The sequence below is a fragment of the Moschus berezovskii genome, unplaced genomic scaffold, assembly GCF_049115385.1.
Source record: "Moschus berezovskii isolate FMDL1 unplaced genomic scaffold, NW_MosBer_1.0 29, whole genome shotgun sequence".
Classification (NCBI taxonomy): Eukaryota; Metazoa; Chordata; class Mammalia; order Artiodactyla; family Moschidae; genus Moschus; species Moschus berezovskii.
In genome coordinates this window covers 555,810-576,398 of record NW_028290453.1, presented here as the reverse complement: position 1 = coordinate 576,398, position 20,589 = coordinate 555,810, and the positions used below count along the sequence as shown (strand labels likewise).

The 20,589-nt window shown below is 43.0% G+C and overlaps 1 protein-coding gene across 3 annotated transcripts in view; it reads left to right on the top strand.

The window, feature by feature from the left end:
- The first annotated feature begins 4,199 nt into the window (after nt 1-4,199).
- LOC129557797 (neutral amino acid uniporter 4-like) overlaps nt 4,200-20,589 on the top strand; it is a 29,275-nt gene continuing 12,885 nt past the window's right edge. Inside the window, exons 1-5 of one of the 3 annotated variants that reach the window (XM_088834575.1) lie at nt 4,203-4,338; nt 6,464-6,574; nt 8,666-8,893; nt 11,685-11,783; nt 15,903-16,072. In XM_088834575.1, the coding sequence (XP_088690701.1) occupies nt 8,762-8,893; nt 11,685-11,783; nt 15,903-16,072 (401 nt within the window). In that variant the 5' untranslated portion in view covers nt 4,203-4,338; nt 6,464-6,574; nt 8,666-8,761. Of the gene's footprint in view, nt 4,339-6,463; nt 6,575-8,665; nt 8,894-11,684; nt 11,784-15,902; nt 16,073-20,589 lie in introns of all 3 variants that reach the window. The other 2 variants (XM_088834576.1, XM_088834577.1) reach the window with 2 other exon arrangements.

Sequence of the window (20,589 nt, the reverse complement as noted above, 5' to 3'; positions counted from 1 at the left end):
ATTTTTAAAGTCCGTCTAGTTGTCTACTGATTACAAAAGATAATCTAATTTCCAGTGTGCTGAGCAATGGGGCTTAAAGAAATACAGGAAAATCAAATACATTAAAGCTCAAAATTAAAATGAACAGTAGTCATCAAAAGCCAGTCCATCTTACAAATTATATAAGACTAGAGAAAGCAGAAAATCTTTTAAAACTAAAAGCAAAACTGGAAAGGTGAAAGATGGCCAGAATCTGGACTTTAAAAAAAAAAAAAACAACAGGTTGAAATTCCAGCCTGGTTTCCCTTTTTCATTAAAATGTGTTCAAAAAATGCTCTAATATCAAGCTCCTGATTGTTTTCCCCCCTTTAGCATGGTTGCATGTTTTGACTCTAAAATTAGTTTAATGAGATAAACTTTGGGGACCAAGATTTTTTTAGGCCTACTAGCCTAGTTGTTTTTTCTCAAACTTCATTCACAGTGCATGCCTTGGATCCACCAAAACAGTTGCTAGTTCTCAGCATAACTCAAAGACTGTAACTCAAAGACAGATTCATCATTTCTGATGCAACAGTCAGTTAAAACTGCTTTCTAGTCAAAGGGGAGTTGTTACTCTTCAAACATTCATTCCTAACCTTCTGGAAATGCCCCTATTAAAAACCTTCACTTCTTTCCTCAAGACGCTGTAACCCTTCTTCTCACAAATCTACACTAAACAATTCCTCTCATACATATTTCAAAGTCTTGCTTTTCATTCGACTACTGCACTTTTTGTGGCCATCTGCAGCTTTAAACGTCTCTAATTCTAGAGATTTTAGGGGTTAAAAAACACTCGAGGCCAACACTGCTCTTCCCTGTGAAAGAAGGGAAAGATACAGTTAAGAACTGCTTCCTATCACAAGTCTCCTGAAGAAAATAAAGTCAACAGCAGTCTAACATCAACAAACTAGCATGCTCAGAGTAAGTTTTCATTATGAAATCTCATCGTTTTACTAACACATTCTTTGCCTGGGAAGTGGGCAACAGAGGACTTACAGGGAATTTAAAAGCCCCTCTCTCTGCCCAATGATGACGCTCTCACAGCACTGTGCTACACAAAGAAAGAATGTGCTCTTTACTGTTTATCTTCCCCACAAGGCTCTCTACTTCAAATATCTCAATCATGGCTGGGGATGTCTCTACAGAAATCCACCTCAATGTTCAAAGCACAAAACAAAGCTCAGAGGAATACAGCACCTAAGATGAAAAAGGGATGAAAGAACCTACAGTCCTTTCTTCTTCTATTAATAGGGCACTGGTGGATTCGGGAGAGACGTAGAGGCAGGGAATATTAGTGGATGAGAAAAAAATAAATACCGGAGGAGGAGGAAAGAGAAGGTAGGCTGGTAGGCTTTACTATTACTTTACTTACTTACTTTACTTTACTTATTTATTACTTTACTTACTTTACTATTACCTTACTTTCCTGACAGTTTCAAAGCATTTGGGGGGAGGGGGGGAGAGGAAGAACCTGTTATTTCACTAAAGAAAAAGCAACACTGTAAGAAGAATTGCATCTCAATTATTTTTTATTTTCAGCTCTATCCCTGCAAGCCAGCCCACTTAAGCTTTTACATCACTTTCCTATCTTATTACCTCTATGTTGGGGTTTGGGACTTCAAACAAACACTTTTTTGTTCTTTTCCTTCTTCTTCTGGAGGGAAAAGATGGCACTGATTTGCTTAAAAGTACGGATGGGGAAAAAAAAAAAGTACGGATGGAAAGCATTATCTTGAGGAGTAAATGGGTCTTAAGAACAGAACTATGGATTTCTCTATCCCTTTGACTGTCAGCACACCACTAAAGGCTAAATGAAGGCTCAAGAGGGAGGTAACATCCCCCTTGTCAAGTCTCTGTTCCCTTGCTCCTGCGATATTGGCTTTGCCAAGTAACCCAAGTCCCGTAAATACACATTACAGGTCTCTCCAAACTACTTCTATAAAATAAGATCTTGTTTGACCAACCTTATAGAGCAATCATTTATTTCTACAGCTCCTGAGATGCTCTGCTGCTCTGTGTGCCTACATTCAGAAGGGAACTAAAATTCCAAATTTCATTTATTCTGGGCCAAAAACCAGACCTTTTGTCCTCCTTCCTAGACATGTTGCAACTTCAAGTTGACTCCTCTGCCTAAATTAGTGGCATATGCTTTTGCTCTTTTAAGAAAGAAAGAAAAAACACCCCTTTTTCCCTTATTGAGGAAGGCACCTAACTCTGATAAAGGCCTCTGCTGCTGCTGCTGCTATGTCGCTTCAGTCGTGTCCGACTCTGTGCGACCCCATAGACAGAAGCCCACCAGGCTCCCCCGTCCCTGGGATTCTCCAGGCAATAACACTGGAGTGGGCTGCCATTTCCTTCTCCAATGCATGAAAGTGAAAAGTGAAAATGAAGGCCCTCAGTTGTGTCTGACTCTTCGCGACCCCATGGACTGCAGCCTACCAGGCTCTTCCGTCCATGGGAATTTCCAGGCAAGAGTACTGGAGTGGGGTGCCATTGCCTTCTCCGACAAAGGCCTCTAGGAAGATGCTAAATTGCCTTGACATGTTTGCTGCTGCTGCTAAGTCATGTCAGTCGTGTCCGACTCTGTGTGACCCCAGAGACGGAAACCCACCAGGCTCCCCCGTCCCTGGGATTCTCCAGGCAAGAACACTGGAGTGGGGTGCCATTTCCTTCTCCAATGTGTGAAAGTGAAAAGTGAAAGTAAAGTCGCTCAGTCGTGTCTGACCCTTAGCGACCCCACGAACTGCAGCCTACCAGGCTCCTCCGTCCATGGGATTTTCTAGGCAAGAGAACTGGAGTGGCTTGCCATTGCCTTCTCCGCTTGACACGTTTAACAGCACCTTATTTCAGAGAACATGTTTGAACCTCCAGCCGTACCCCAAGGGCAAACACACGGAGCCCCCAAGGGGGCAGAGGCGGAAGCCTCCAGGAGGAATAGGCAGACTTTGCAAAACTGACGGGAGGGAGGAGAGGGGACAACTTTCAGGACTAGAAACAGGAGGCAGTCCAGATGCTGCGACGCCGCCCGGGCCCCGGGATGAACCGACGCCCCCGCGCCCCCGCGCCCAGCCCTCGGCCGCGTCCTCCCCCCACAGCCCCCAGCGGCCCGGGAGCGCCACACGGCCCCGCGGCGCCGGTCGAGCCCCAGGGCTGGCGGAGTGGGCGCGGCGCGGGGTGGGGGGGCGCGGGCGCGGAGACCCAGAGGGTCAATCCCGTCCGCGGGCATCGGCCCGCCGCGGCGCCCAGCCCCAAACTCGGGCGCCCCCGCGCCGCGCCGGCCCGCCGCCCGCCCCGAGAAAGCCCCGAGACACCCCTCCACAGCGCGCCGCCCAAGCCTTTGGTTTCGGCGGTGCCGAGAAGAACGCTCCCCGAGGAGGAGGGACCGCGGCTGCCGGTGCCTCCTCGGCACAGGGTCAGACCGAGGAGCGGGCAGCCGCGGGCGGCAACTCCTCAGTCCCCGCTCCCGACTCCTTTTCCCGCTGCGCCGAACGGGAAGGGGCCTCCACGACCCGGGACTCACCTCACACCTCGGGGCAGGGCTCCCGGGAGGCTGCGGCGCCGGCCGGGAGCGGCCGCGGGTCCCTCGGCTACACGGAGCCAGCGAGAGGCGCCGGCGAGCTTTCGCGAATGCCAGGGCGCGGGGGCGGGCGGGGGCGGGGCGCATGCGCGCGCACGTACGGCGCAGGCGCGCTGCGCCCGCTCGGCTGCGCGCTCGCGTTTTGTGCCCAGCTTCTGGGTAGCCGGAGAAGGCTATGGCAAGCCACTCCAGTACTCTTGCCTGGAGAATCCCATGGACGGAGGAGCCTGGTAGGCTGCGGTCCGTGGGGTCGCTAAAGGTCGGACACGACTGAGCGACTTCACTTTCCCTTTTCACTTTCATGGATTGGAGAAGGAAATGGCAACCCACTCCAGTATTCTTGCCTGGGGAATCCCAGGGACGGGGTGGGGCCTGGTGGGCTTCCGTCTCTGGGGTCACACAGATTCGGACACGAGTGAAGCAACTTAGCAGCAGCAGCAGCAGTTAGATTACCAGATACATCATATATATGAAATTGCTGCTGCTGCTGCTGCTAAGTCGCTTCAGTCGTGTCCGACTCTGTGTGACCCCATAGACAGAAGCCCACCAGGGTCCCCCATCCCTGGGATTCTCCAGGCAAGAGTACTGGAGTGGCTTGCCACTGCCTTCAATGATTTGAGTGCTACCGGGAAGCTGGACTGGAAGTCCCGGCCCGCCCCCGCCCGCCCCCGCGCCCTGGCAGTCGCGCAAACTCGCCGGCGCTCCTCGCTGGCTCCGTGTAGCCGAGGGACCCGCGGTGTGAGGTGAGTCCCGTTGGGAAGATCCCCTGGAGAAGGGGAAGGCTGCCCACTCCAGTATTCTGGCCTGGAGAATTCTATCGACGGTACAGTCCATAGGGTGGCAAAGAGTCAGACATGACTGAGCGACTTTCACTTTCACTTTCAAGTATATGCTTGACTCACTTTTCTAAGTATAAGATAACTTCATTTTATATTTAGACCAAGATTTGGCAACCATTTTTTGTTAAGGGCTAGATAGTAAGTATTTTCAGTTTTGCAGGCCATGTGATCTCTGTCTCAACTTAGCTGTAGGCAATACATTATATGTGGCTGTATTCCTATAAAATTTTATTTGCAAAAATAGATGGTAGGTTTTGGTCTGGGGGCCATAGTTTGATAAAACCCCCCTCTTAGATTTTTAATGATGGAAAGGGTCACAGTCATTCTTTTATAAATAAGAGAGTTGATGATTTTATCAGCATTATTCATCATAGATGATGTGCTTTTGATTTTACAAGTATTTAATTCTTCAAGTCATATAGTTTTAGGATTACTGACTCAGTTAAGAGGCTATTTAATGTCAAGAGAAGATATACCATTTTAGCAGTCGTTTACATAGAATATAATGGAAATGGTGCCTTTCTAGGATTGTGCAACATGGTAGTATTGTATCTTTTCTATAATCCCCTAAGAGAGCTACCAACAAGCTTGACTTAAAGTTATAGGTAATGCTCATAATGCGTTATAATCCTATATTTATAAACCATGATACATATCCTTTAATTTTTGCAACTGCACTGTAATATAAGTATTATGCTTATTTTATGAATGAGGATACAAAGTCTCATAGAGCATGAGCAATGTGCCCCAGGCCATGTGAATTAGGCAGAAACGTAAATGCCTCTCCTAGCTGCCACACTACTGTTCTTCCTAGGGCAGGACATTGTCTGACTTTAATTGTGAGTATGTGTATGACACAGACTATATAGGTACATAAAATAAATACCTGTAAGCTCAGGATTGGTGACTTTCTCCTGTGAAATGTTATCAGTTGCCTCCAAAGCTGAATGAAAGAGTTTAACTCATTTGCACATATCATAAGAAGACCAGGTAGAAAAAGTGACTCTCTGGAAGGTAAGGAGAAGCTTGCAGTTGATAGAAAGATGAAAGTTGTTTTGCAGCCCAAAGAGCAATATGGAAAAAGATATTGAGGCAGATGTGAGAAAAGCTGAAAGCAGTGCTAAGCGCCTCACCTTAGCAGAGCAGACAGATGATCACTGAAACAGCATCATCAGAGATTGCCCCTCTCTGCAGAAGCGTCCTCACGTTTGAGAGCAGTCTCCAATAAAAGACACACAGGTTGATTAAACCATACTAATTGCTACTACTTTTACAGTTAAAACCTGTAAGGTTATGACCACCTTGATCTGCCTAAAACTGAAGGTTCAGTATTACATCGAACCAAAGAATTAAGAGTTGAGTTCCCATACGGAGTTGTGCGTCTCTTGCTCTGTAGCTGCTGTATGGCTGTTCTTGGGCCCGTTAAACCACTGTAGACAGTTTGCAGGGGTGAGGTACTGTGGTGCTTCCACTGATGCTGGTCCATCATGGTTATAGTCGCTTCCTGCTGATCTTCCATTAAAATGCTCACGAAAAGCTCAGAGAGACAAAATAGTGTGTGTAGGTATGAAGAATAGGGAAGGGCTGTTACATTCAGAGGAAAAAAAATGTGATACCAAAGACTATGGACTTCAGAGTCAGAAGATCTGAATTCAGATGCATGCTCTCAGTTTTAACTTTGAATAAGACCCATTTATTCCTGGTCAAGCCTCGATTTCCTTATTTGTAAAATAGGAACAATAGCAAAATCTCCCCATGTTCCTCATAGCCTTATTGTGAGCCGCAGCTGATGAAAAGTTTGTGAAAGCCTTTATACAATGCATTATGCATTTTAAATTTAGTATGCAAATGTAGCATATTATAGCTTTAATTCTGCATTTTAGCTTTGCTGAAGAACATCATCTGCCTTTGGAATTTTAACCATTAAATCACTGAATTGAAAAGTTAATAAACTGTAGAATTTAGTAAATTTGAGCTCTACATGGAAGCAACTGAATTTAGTAATTTTATCTTATAATATTTATTTCAGTGTTTTGCATTTTGGTAAACATGTGAGAGCGTAGGAAGTCCTATTAGATAGCCAATCTCTGTCTCTAGAGGGCACCGAAGGACTCAAATGTTTACCTGAATCTTGCTCTGGGTATGTATCGATATTTTTATTTTACTTTATTTTTCAATCTTGAGAATTTCTTATAATCCTCTTTCTGCCAAAGAATACTAAATTATTATGAGAGGTTTGTGATAGAATCGATGTGAAATTCCCAAGCACCTAACGACTCAAACAGCCCTTTTTAAAATTGGTTATATGGCTACTTTTCTCTTGCCAGGAATCCTTGGTAGAGCTTAACTCTATCATTACCTCATCTTGTATATGGGAGGTACTTCTTTGAATACCTATACTTCAGAAGTATTTGGCTGTAAATAATTTGATGACAGAGAAAATCGGGTCAACAAATAAAATATCTTCTTAAAAGCCAAGTGATGTAAACAATCAATTTTGCTTCTATTTCAAGTTATAGAAGATAAAATAGAAAGTTTTAATGGCCAATTATAAGACAGATGAGAGCTGTGCATTTCTTAAATGGTACATGGCATAACCTGAGTCTGTTAGTCCAGTATGAGTTACAAGTTGCCGACATAACTTAAAACTAGTAGGTGTAGTCCCTGCGATTTAAGATGATATGTACATTTGTAGTGACACTAAATATTACTTATTGTGGGTAAGGGTGAAATTAACCCCCTGCATTATTAATCATGTCAGGATTTTGTTCTGTACTCTGACTTGTTGGCCTCCCAGTCCTATATTTCAGGGGAGAGGGCTGTTGCGGAGGTGACCAGGGGCTCCTTGGGCAGGCCCCTCTTTAGGGCTTGCAGCGTTTTGCTCAGGTGAACATGTTCCTGTCACACGCTAGATTCTTAGGTCTCAGACCTGGGTTTGAATCCTAGAACCACCACTTACTGGCTTGATATTATGTAGATTTTTCTTTTTTACTTTCCCTAAACCTCAGTTTCCTCAACTATACAATGGAAATTAATATTACCACCCACCTCAGAGAGTTGTTTTGAGGATTAAATGAGATGTTGCATATCAAGTTCAGTACTTGACACAGTGCATATAAGTCGTAATTTCCTTTATATTTCTCCTTCATGAGTATAAGTTGATGGCAGTTTTTTCCTCCACTCTTGCTTATTCTACTGGTAATCCTGTATAGGTTCATGAAGGGTTCCTGGAGAGTAAAGTTCAGTACCTGACACATACAAAGTACTCAGAAAATACTTTCTGTTATTACTATAAGTTTTGGTTCTTAATTTATATATTCAGAGACGTGATAATGTCATTATGTTCAAAGGAGGGTACAGTGTTTGGGGCAAATAGATTTTCACTGATATTTTTATTTTAGTACAATCTGCCTCTTCTGTGAGTTTTTAAGATTATTTTTAAAGTCCTCTATAATTTCATTTCTATTTTTGTAAGTTGGACTATTTGCTTAATTGAATCAGGGACAATTTTTAATATATGGAGACTATAAATTATGGAATCTCTTTTGGAAGCTAAATATTGGTTTATAGAAATAGCTGAATAAATTTTGAGGTAAAGTTGGTTTATCTTATAGAAGCTTTTTGCTCTGACAAAAATTTATTGTCTAGCATGCAGAAGATAACTGATTGTTAATAAATATTTATTGACAGTGATACTAATTCATCAACAGTTGCTTTATAGAATACCTTTAAAATTGGGCTCTGATTTCTGTACATTCTGGGCATCTTGATTACTGTACATTTCTAAAAGGCACTTGGAGATTGTTTTCTGCTTTGAAAAAACTGTGTTAATAGACCTCCCAATGGCCATTCTGGATAAGCATTCTTCTACTTTTGATCATCTCAGAAGCAGATTGAGCCTTTGCAGGCATCATGAGTGTCACAGTCACAGAGCTTCAAAGTGGTTTAGCAAGTCTGTCCTCACAAGTTTCTAGTGAACTTTGTTTTCACAGTATGATAAAGTTATTTTGCAAAGAAGACTATTCTATTTTAATTATCCCTAAATTATATATATATATATATATTTCTAGGTTGCTAGATTGTCTTGAAACTATGTATTTTATTTATGGCAAAGGAATTTATCATAGAGTGTATATAGATTATAGTTTTCTTTATATTTCTCCTTCGTGCTTATAAGTTAATGGAAGTTTTTGTTTTCCCTCTTCCTTATTCTCCTGGTAATCCTGTATAGGTTCACGAAGGGTTCCTGGAGAGTAAAGTGTTTGTTTTGAATAGTACCAATTCATCAAGTCCATGTGAGAGAAGAAGTATTGACCTAAGGATATATATGCTTTGCTTTCTTCCATTTTTAATTCTTTTGGTCTTCATTCATGAGCTCAAGAATCTGTTTGTGCTTTCATTCCTTGCCAACATATCCATGGCTGTCAGTCTTGTGATAATTTATCAGTATGTTGTAAGGGTAAGTATACCATGTTTTTAACTATGTCGTGTGTTTTTTAACAAGTAAACTTTTTTTTTTTTTTTACTTTAGAGGTAAAAGTGATGATGAGTAAAGACCCTACTTCATATGTGTCACCTAGGAGATAATCAGGTTTTCTTTTGGGGGATACTGCTTAGCTGAAGAAGTATATGGCATAGAGGATGAAAGCATAGGCTTTGTAGTCAGATCTGGTTTTGAATCTTGGTCAGTATGCTTCTGAGCTGTATGGTGTTGCCTCAGAACATAGTAATGCCTGCCCTAGAGTTGTGAGATTCAGGACCCTGCCCTAGTACACTGCCTAACAGGAAATAAAGAACTCATCAAAAAAAAAAAAAAAAAATCAAAAAAAAAAAAAAAAGAACTCATCAGTGTCTTGTTTATTCCTTTAAGACTTAAACCAATCACAGGAGATGGGAGTCTAGCTGTGATGTTATGATTTTCTTTCACGCCTGAAGCTTTATTTGCCACTGCAGCTTCAGCTCACTGCCACTACCCTGGGCTGTAATCTCTTTCTGCAGTGACCGCAACTGAGTTCATCATCAGTAGTCTGGAGATATTTAACTCAGTTTCCTTAAAATAATCTGTTGAGGGGATCCAGGGGATCTGCAAATCCCTTAAAATTATTGATAAGATTCAGTGTTTCTATATGTATGTGTGCATTTTCCACTGGGCAGCTGTATAGTTTTCATCTCTCACTGGGGCCAATGACTCAAAAAAGGTAGGGAATCCTTGTTTTGTTCTTTCCTGATGCAATTAGACTTTTTAGACATTGCTGCCAAAGTAGTTGTCCTAAACTCTCCTTTAGCACTCCGAGACGAGTTCTCTTATGCTGAGTCTCTGTTTTGCCCTGTCTGAATTCCAAAGCCCATGGACTCGTTGTTATAGCGCACGTGAGTGGAAGCAGGAAGACCTCTTAAGATTCTCTAGAGTTCCTGACCCCTTGGTTGGACATCGAGGAGTTAGTGGAGCAGAAACGCATGTTCCTTAGGTGGAGGGAAGCTTGTGAGCCTTGGAGGACAGTTTGGTATTACCCAGCAGCCCACACATTTTAATTTTCCATTTTGACCCTAACGTGTTTCTCGTCATGTGTCACCATCATGTCGCACGGTTCTACTTGTGCTTCAGGTTTTCTCAGTTCAGTTGCTCAGTCATGTCTGACTCTTTGCAACCCCATGGACTGCAGCACGCCAGGCCTCCCTGTCCATCACCACTTCCTGGAGCTTGCTCAAACTCATGTCCATCCAGTCAGTGATGCCATTCACCCATCTCATCCTCTGTCATCCCCTTCTCCTGCCTTCAATCTTTCCCTGCTTCAGAGTCTTTTCCAATGAGTCAGTTCTTCACATCAGGTGGCCAAAGTATTGGAGCTTCAGCTCCAACATCAGTCCTTCCAATGAATATTCAGGACTGATTTCCTTTAGGATTGATTGGTTGGCTCTCCTTGCAGTCCAAGGGACTCTCAAGAGTCTTCTCCAACACCACAGTTCAAAAGCGTCAATTCTGTGGCGCTCAGATTTGTTTATGGTTCAACTCTCACATCCGCACATGACTATTGGAAAAACCATAGCTTTGACCAGGTGGTGGACCTTTGTCGGCAAAGTGATGTCTCTGCTTTGTAATACACTGTCTAGGTTGGTCATAATGTTCCTTCCAAGGAGCAGGCGTCTTTTAATTTCATGGCTGCAGTCACCATCTTCAGTGATTTTGGAGCCCAAGAAAATAAAGGTTTTTCTAGACCCCTCTTCGGAGAAGGCAATGGCAAGCCACTCCAGTACTCTTGCCTGGAAAATCCCATGGATGGAGGAGCCTGGTAGGCTGCAGTCCGTGGGGTCGCTAAGGGTCGGACACGACTGAGCGACTTCACTTTCACTTTTCACTTTCACACATTGGAGGAGGAAATGGCACCCCACTGCAGTGTTCTTGCCTGGAGAATCCCAGAGTCGGACACGACTGAAGTGACTGAGCAGCAGCAGCAGACCCCTCTTATTTCCCCGGTTATCCCTGTGCTGCCACACTTCAGTGTCTTTGTTCATCCTTTTCACCGGCCTCGAGTTCCACTTCCCATCTGGTAAGGCAGAGAACACAGGCTGGTGAGGGGACTTGGGGTAGCTGGAAGAACTAGCCACTTTGGACCCAGACATCTTGAACAAGATGTGCAGACTGTAAGTCTCCAGATAGTGAGGGTTGGAACAAGGCTCTGTGAGTCAGACCAAGTCATCGAAGCCAGAGTCCAGGCTTGTGCACAAATAATGAGGGTGAAGGCAGTCGTCAGGTCAGAGAGTCAAACACCGAAACCAGGAGCTGGGGAGCCACGCAGGGCTATGAGGCGGAAAGCCACAGTTGGGCAGTCCTAGAAACCAAAAGAGCAGTGAAAGTGGAGTGGGATGAGTTTCACTGGACACTGCCAGCAGTGGTTGATAACTGATCGCATGGCTGTCAGCTCAGGTGTTGAATGTGCTTGCGTGTTTCCTGCTGTGGCAGGAGCCATGCCCGGTGAGAACAGCCTGGGCCTTAGAGGTGGAAGCAGTAATCAGGAGCGTTTAGCTCAGCTGGAACATATGGGCTCCGGGAGACAATTGCTTCTGGCAGTAGAATCCTGACAGCTTGGCTACATTTAACATAGGATGCTTAAACTTTTTATTGAAAGAATTATTCACATTTATAATCCACATTTGCTAGCGTGAGGCTCATAAGTATATGATTTCACTCTTCTGCTTTAAATTGTTTCAAACAAGTAAGTAACTTATCTTATTTTTTCTTTCTTCTCCAGAATATGCCAGATCCCCACAACCTTCCAATAGTGGCTGGTTGGAAAAAATACCCCCTGTTTTTTGGTACTGCTGTATTCGCTTTTGAAGGCATAGGAGTGGTAAGGATTTAGTCTTTATTATTATTTTTTAAAATCTTAAGTCAACACAGAGACTTACTTACATTTAAAAATACATGGTTTTCTTTCCTGTTTCTGGTTTTTTGTTGTTGTTGTTGTTGTTGTTTGTTTCTATTTTTGTATTCCTAGAAAATGATTTGCATTTTGGTATGATAATCTTGAATTACAGTTTAGTTCCTCTACTAACCAGGAGTTCATCCATGTTTTATCTTGGATAATTTTCTTAATAAGTAAAATGAGAGCATTAGAATAGATGATTTTTAATATTTTGTTGTGAAAATTTTCAAACCTATATAGTGTGATGAACTCCTCTGTAAGCATCACCCAGCTTCAAAAACCATTAACTCATGGTTAGTTTTGTCTGATCTGTATTCACTGTACTCTGTCAAGTCTGGGTTATATTTAGACAGAAACCAAATGTCATATCTTATAGACTAGATGATTAGAAATGAATTGAAATTGTTATAAAGTTTACTATTACATAAGAAGGGTCAAACATAAATTCTTTTTAGATTTATACATATCATTTGTTTTGTGAAATGATGTTATCATGAAGCTACCAAGAGATACAAACATTGTGAGGATTCTGAGATCCTAAATATTTCCATTCAAGATGCTTCCAGTTCAGGGACATCCTTGTGGCCTAGTGGTTAAGACGCCAAACTTCCAGTTCAGGGGGTGCGGATTCAGTCCCTGGTTGAGGAGATAAGATGCCAAATGCCATGTGGTGTGGCCAAAAAATTTTAAAAAGGTGCTTCCCACTCATTGAAAGCCTAGAATGTATAGATTTGGGCAAAATAGAATATTGCTGTTTGTGTGCTCAGTCAGTTGGTCATGTCCAACTCTTTGTGACCGCGTGGACTGTAAGCTGCCGGGCTCCTCTGTCCATGGAATTTTCTGGGCAAGAATACTGCTCTGGGTTGCCGTTTCCTCCTCCAGGCGATCTTCTCGGCTCAGAGAGCAAACCTGCGTCTCTTGTGTGTGCTGCGTTGGCAGGTGAATTCTTTGACACTGTGCCACCCGGGAAGCCCCCCTACTACATCTGATCTTGGTCAAAAGACCATGTCTTTTTGTCTTTTCATACTGTTCATGGGGTTCTCAGGGCAATACTGAAGTGGTTTGCCATCCTCTTCTTCCTGGTCCTTCTCCAGTGACCCAGACCCTAATACTGGGAAAGATTGAGGGCAGGAGGAGAAGGGGGCAACAGAGGACGAGATGGTTGGATGGCATCACTGACTCAATGGATGTGAGTTTGAGCAAACTCAGGGAGACAGTGAAGGACAGAGAAGCCCTGTGTACTACAGTCCATGGGGTCGCAGACACGACTTAGCAACTGAACAGTGAAAGGCCATAGCTTATATTTCATAGTCTGATGTTTGGTGTGGGAGCAGAACCACTGATAAACATCTGTTTGTATGAACCACAGACAAAATAGAACTGAGACGATTTTGTGCGATTTTAGTTGGGTTTCTGCTCTCTCTGAATTCTCCTTTACAGAATTCTTACTAATTCTTAGAAGCTCCATTTATCCCTGTTAGAGACATAATTGTAGATTTTCATTTCTGCTTTAACTAGTAAGCTATAGTAAAGCTATTGGACATTTCCAGTTACGTGTTGTTCCTCTGACATCTCAGATTCAACAACTCTGAAGTCTGACATACTTTTTCTTTTTTGTATAAAATCAGTTTCACTTTCTCATTTCTCTCTTTCTTTTAGTTTTACTTTTGGTTGCTCAAACTTGAAACACTGGAGTATTTCTTTTCAATGGGTCCCTGGTTTCCCCATTCCAGTCAGCAATTAAGACGTGTTGAGTCTTCTTTTTGTATTTCCCCAGATCAGCTCCATAAATGAGGTTATGTGTGAAACAGGTGACGCTGCTTCACGCAGATGGAGCCTCCGTAGTGTCCGTTTCCTTCCCTTCCTCCTTTCCTGGCTGCACTGGCACCATCCTGACTTTAGCTTCCCCTTTCAGTCTGGGTTTTCTCTGAGCATACGACTCGTGTACTCTTCGTTTTCTGTTACTCACTCACAGTTCTCACATGGACCTACCCAACTCACCTGAAAAGCGGAGATAATATTAGTTATTGTCTCATGAGGTTATTGTGAGGACTGTGTGAGATCCTATATGCTAAGCTTTTAGAAAAATACCTGGCACATTGTAAACACTCAGTAAATACTTATTATTACTTAGTGTCTTTTACTGTGTGGTCAAATTTGTATGCCCAAAACCTCCAGAGATTTGCTTACAAATTTAACTTTTAAATTGGCCCTTTTTTTAAAAAAAGTCCCCCCCCCCCAATAATGTAAATACTTATTCATCTCATTGGGGCTTCCCTGGTGGCTCAGACGGTAAGGAATCTGCCTGTAATCAGGAGACCTTGTTTCAATCCCTGGGTTGGGAAGATCCCCTGGAGAAGGGAAAGGCTACCCACTCCAGTATTCTGGCCTGGAGTATTCCATGGACAGAGGAGTCCATGGGGTTGCAAAGAGTCAGACACGACTGAGTGACTTTCACACTTCACACTTTCGTCTCATTAAACTGACAGACGACAGATGCACATGGATAGATAGAGAAGCAGTTGCAGACATGTGTGTACTTGGGTCAGTGCGTGTACGCGTGCCTACTAACTGTGTCTGCTGAGAGAGCTGAAAGCAGTGGCACCCAGGAGCACTGAGCCCACTTAGCACCCTGATCTTGAGTTCTAAATCTGATTCTCCAGCAAAGGAAACAAAGATTTTTGGAGAAATGGCTGATGACAGGACGGAAGCAAGTAAATTCAAGGTGTGTCTGGAGCATATTGTAGTGCCAGAGAGTATGTGTGTGTGTGTGTGTTGGTTGCACAGTTGTGTCTGACTCTGAAACCCCATGGACTGTAGCCTGCCAGGTTCCTGTCCCGTGTTTTCCAGGCAAGGATACTGGAGTGGGTTGCCATTCCCTTCTCCAGGGATCTTCCTGACCCAGGGGTTGACCCCGCTTCTTGCATCTCCCGCACTGGCAGGCAGGTTCTGTACCCATTAGTGCCCGCTGGGAAGCCCTGGCAGAAAGTAGGGAAGTGCTCAAAAAACGAAAGAATAGATGCACATCAAAAGGACAAAGGACCTCACCGGATAGAACTCATGAAGACCGAAGCTGGAATGGTAGTAGTAACAAAATAAGCAGTAGTAAACTATAAAACAAATATATATGAATCCCTATGAATACATATATGTGATTAAATAAATAAGCACACAGGGTAGATTTCCAAATAGCTTATGTAGATACTATCCTCGAGGACTTGTAGCTTAATCCCCCCAGTCCCTGGAGTGTGGGCTGCCTGTAGTGATTTACTTCCAATGAATAGAGTATAAGGAGGAAGGAAAGAACTTTATAAGCAGAACTTTACTGGTAAACACTGCCTTAACCAGGGGATCAAAATGAACTTCACCAGCGATGAATCATGTTGACAGCATGTGTTAGGAAGGGCATCGCACTTCCATGGTGTACTTTTCTGAAACCTATAATCCCAATCTGGCCATGAGAAAGACATCAGACAACTAATAGAGGGGCAGTGTGCCAAATACATAACCATGCTCCTCGAAACTGTCAAAGTAATCAACAGTAAGGAAGGACCAACAAACTGCCCCAGACCCGAGGAACTCAGGACACATGATGGCAAAATGCACGGTGCTGTCCTGGCCGGGACCCTGGAGCAGAAAAAGGACATTTGTGGGAAAACTGGTGAAATCCAAACAAAGTTTGGAGTTTAATTGTAATGTCCCAATACGGGTTCTTAGTTGTAACACATGTGCTTTGGTTGTGTGAAATGTTAAAAGGAGAAATTGGTCAGGAGTGTGTGGGAGTCTTCTGTTTATCTCTGCATCTTTTCTGTAAAATTATTCCGAAGTAGAAAGTTTATTTTTAAAAATACCTGACAGTTTTGCGAAGGGCTGATTTCAAATCTTTTTATTTTAGGAATTTAAAAAATCTGTAGTGTGGAAAAATATGTAATATTTAGAAAAATACATCAACGATTATGTGTTACATATACTATAGAAAGATTAATCTGGGCACCTATCAGGTGGGTGCTATATTGTTTTCATTTACTTGCATTCTCTTCTTAGGTCCTTCCACTGGAAAATCAAATGAAAGAATCAAAACGCTTCCCTCAAGCATTGAATATTGGCATGGGGATTGTAACAGTGCTGTATGTCACATTAGCTACTTTGGGATATATGTGTTTCCACGATGATATCAAAGGCAGCATCACTTTAAATCTTCCCCAAGATGTGTGGTAGGTAGACAAGAGTTTCTTAACCTAATTTGTATATTTTATAAATATAATTTACTAGTGTTTTATGATAAAGGGGTATTTTTAGTTTTATGATTTAAACATTTAAAATCTTTACTGTGGTTTCTTTATTTGTGTAATCTAAATTTTTTCATAATCTTCAGAGGAGATCATCTGACTTTTTGTGGCATATTTTTAAAATATTAAAAATTACAGGTTGTTCCAAATTTGGATAACAGGTGAAACATGAATTCTTTTAATATGGACTCAGTTTAATAAAAAATTTAATACTATCCTCCTGCCAAAAATCTAACATTCTGGGTTTCTGATAAAATCATATAACCCATCACTTATGGCCTTCATGGTTTTAGTGGTCAGCTTTAATACTGTATGTGCCTGAGTCCTTTCTGAACACAGGACACATTATCCAGTTGACCCTTGAACAGCAGGGGTTTGAACTTCATGGGTCCACTTATATGGATTTTTTTCAGTTAACATGTTAGAAAATTTTTTGAGATTCATGACAATTTGAAAAAACTCACAAACTGCATAGCCTAGAAATATAAAAAAGGTATGTCATGAATATATAAAATATATGTAGTTGTACCTGTAACATACAAGATATGAGTTAATTGACTGTCAGTAAGGCTTCTAGTCAGTAGTAGGCTATTAGTAGCTAAGTTTGGGGGAAATCAGAAGTTATATGCAGGGTCAGACCCCAACCCCTGCATTGATCAAGGGTCAACTGTAAATAGTGTGGTATATCTTAATATTCTCTTTAATATTAGAACCATATTCTTCTAAATGAAGCAATATGTAGAGTCTTTTTCTTCTTCCAGAGATTGATCTTTGGAGATTTAATAAAGATATTGGCAGTGGTTATGATGTAGACTCGCTCCCTTATTTATGAAATGGAAAGTAACTCCTTAGTTTTGATAAATGCAAAGAATAAATGCTGACCTAATATCATGCGGCTCCTTTAGCTGTTTGGATGGAAGTCTGTGAAACCTTAAATATTTTGACTGGCTTCCTGATGAGAGTTTGATTGCTATTCAGTAGTCATGTGAACCCTGGGTCCTCATTGGAGGCCAAAATGTTGTTAGAATAAGTGTGTGTAGGGAACTGTTTATGATAGGGAGAAAGTCCCTAGCGTAGTTTCCAGTTGCACAAGTCTCGCATATGCCGTGTGTTTATCTTTTTTTTTAATTACAGTTTTACTTTAGCTATGATATATTTAGGAAGGCATTCCAAGATGGAACCATTTCAGTGTTATACATTTGTTTCAAGGTGGAGACCTGAATACAAACCAGACGTGACTGTTTTGCATTTATTTCATTAACCTGTTTTATAGTTGATATTATAATTTTGTTTCCTTCAAAAGTGTTCCTTTTTTCTTTTTTGTAATAGTTTAGTATGGAGTATAGACAAACAGCTTAATATAAGAGGATCAAGGCTAAGAATTACGGTAGTTTAGTTTCTCTTTCAAAGATAGTACAGTGTCTAGAAAACAGAATCATACATTTCTCCACTTGAAGTAATGTTTAGACTAAATCCTAAAAGCAAATTTATAAGTAAAGTTGACAAGTAGTATAAGATGTAGGTGGGGAAACATCTCAGAATTCTCCCCTACCCTTATTCACAAACGTATCTAAAGAAAGTCTTAAGGGGGAAGATACCGAGATGGGAGTGCCTGCGCATCAAGTTAAGACGCTCCTCTCCCCAGGGAGCTGGGAACCTGGCGAAGTAGCAGTGGACATGGAGGTGGAGGGCATGCTTTTGGTTTTCACAGCTAAACCTCGAGGGGGTGGTACTGTCCCTGCAGTGGCTCTAATTAATCCTTCCCTTTTTCTGCACCCACTTCCCACCTTAGACTTGTTCCCTAATTGCTGTGGCTCTCCAGTTAGAAAGGAACTCATTATAAGCCTTAATTAAAAACAGACTATCAAATAAAACAACCCTCCACTTTCATGTTGTGACTATTTTTTTAGTCGACAAGATCATAGTTTCTGTTCAGGAAAGCCTGGTTAGACACCTGCTTTTTATTTAGAAGGGGGAGCCATGTATCCTCGGAAGCAAAAATCTGTACAAAACAGGAAAGCAAGTCAAGATACTCCCCTTTAGAGAACTGCTGTTGAGTAACACCTTCTTGTGCAGACATGCCTTTTGTGGCCTACAGTCTTTATGGTCTGCAGCTGTGCGTGTGTGCTCACTTGCTTCAGTCATGTCCGACTCCTAGCGACCCAATGGACTATAGCCCACCAGGCTTCTCTGTCCGTGGAAAGAATACTGGAGTGTGTTGTCATACCCTTCTCCAGGGGATCTTCCCAACCTAGTGATCAAGCCCCCCGCCCCCACCCCATCCCGTCTCTTACATCTTCTGCATTGGGAAGCGAGTTCTCTGCAACCAGGACAGTTAAAATACTAGCCATGGCTGAGGGATACTGGAGAGAAGGCGGTTGTCTTTTATAATGATAATCTTCCAAAATGAGAAGTTTGGACTAGGATAATCATGGGGTTATCTCAGAGTTTCCTATCTTGAATTGCTATGTATGAGTCCCCTTTTCCTTCCCCTTCTTGTGCTTCAGGCAGTAGGCCAAGCAGTTTAGAGAATGTGTGCTGCTGCTAAGTCACTTCAGTCGTGTCCGACTCTGTGCGACCCCATAGACGGCAGCCCACCAGGCTCCCCCATCCCTGGGATTCTCCAGGCAAGAATACTGGAGTGGGTTGCCATTTGTAGTGTACTCTTTATTGGCTGGGTATTGATCTTGGAGAGACAGCAGTGAGCGCTGATGTGAAGCGAGATCTTAGTTCCCTGCCCAGAAATGGGATGAGGTGATGGACAGGGAGGCCTGGCGTGCTGTGATTCATGGGGTCGCAGAGAGTCAGACACAACTGAGTGACTGAACTGAACTGAACTGAACTGAGCCTGGATGAAACTAGCCACTAGATCAACAAGAGTTAGAGGCTAGAACCTCTTGCCCCGATTGAAGTGCATTCCTCAAGGAGGCAAAAACTGTGAAAAGAGATACAAAGTTTATTATTAGACACACAACACAATCGCAAGTGGGAGGGCCGAATGGAGAAAGTTTGTGTAGCTGAGATAGAAGTGAGGCAGAGATGCACACCCAGAGGGAAGGGGTGGGGTGTCCCCCTTAGCGCGGAGGAGCATTGCAAAGAGGCCGTTAAGGCATTCATACAGGGCTGTTCTTCTGGGTCTTTGTTTTCTTTGGGCCAATTATCTGGTTTCTTTTTCCACACCTGACCTACCCTAGGACCCTTCCCCATAGGCATGTGCAACACTGTGGACTGTAGCCCGCCAGTCCTGGGCCGGAATCCATTTTCTGGTGTGGATTCCAACCCAGAGGACTATAAGGCAGCCTTGGCATCACATACTATGGGGGTGCCCCTCCTTTGACCCCGAGGAGCTTTCCTGCACATATTCAATGTCTCCCTTGCCCCAAGGATGGGGAAGATAAGACCTCTTGATCCTTTACGCAAACAGGGTTTAGCCCTCCCTGTTTCTGCCATGACTGTTACCTTAAGGTGTCCACAGAAGACATAGCCTGGCTGTTTTCCCTGTTTCTGTTGTCATTTCTATTTCAAAGTGCAAAGAGAAGGCTGGTTGTAAATACATAATCTGGAGCCCCCCCATCTCCTGTCTCAGGAAATGCAAACAGCAGGCTAGCTGTCGAGTGTCCAGCCTGAAGCCCTTTTCTTTTTTTCTTTTTTTGGTCCTAACAAATGTAAGCAGGAGCCCACCTAATTCCTGCCTCAGATATGAAAGCCAATGACTGTCACAGGAGCCTAGGGAACCCAGCTACCAGCCATGAGAAACTGTAAAGGGCTTTTGATGCCATGTTGACTTAACGTCTCAGAGTTCATGTGGGGTTCAGTTCAGTTCACTTCAGTCGCTCAGTCGTGTCCGACTCTTTGCGACCCCATGAATCACAGCACGCCAGGCCTCCCTGTCCATCACCGACTCCCGGAGTTCACTCAAACTCATGTCCATTGAGTCGGTGATGCCATCCAGCCATCTCATTCTCCGTCGTCCCCTTCTCCTGCCCCCAATCCCTCCCAGCATCAGAGTCTTTTCCAGTGAGTCAAGTCTTTGCATGTGGGGTATTCCTACAAGAAAAGGTTGAATTAGAGAGCAGTCCCAGAATAAAGCAAGTATGGATTAGAGTGACTCCATGTTATTAATTACTTATTACCTTCAATCTTAGTGAGGCATCGTCTTTTAAAACTAGTTATGAGTGATATTGTTTAAGGTAGTGCATTTAGCTTTTGAAGTAAAGGGTATATTTTAAAGATGATAATAAAGTAAATTGGGCTTCCCCGATCGCTCAGGGGTTAAAGAACCTCTTGCAGTGCAGAAGACACAGGAGATGTGGGTTCGATCCTTGGGTCGGGAAGATCCCTTGGAGGAGGAAATGGCAACCGATTCCAGTGTTCTTGGAGCCTGGCAGGCTACAGTCCAAGGAGCCTCACAGAGTCAGACACAACCGAGCGACTAAGCAATC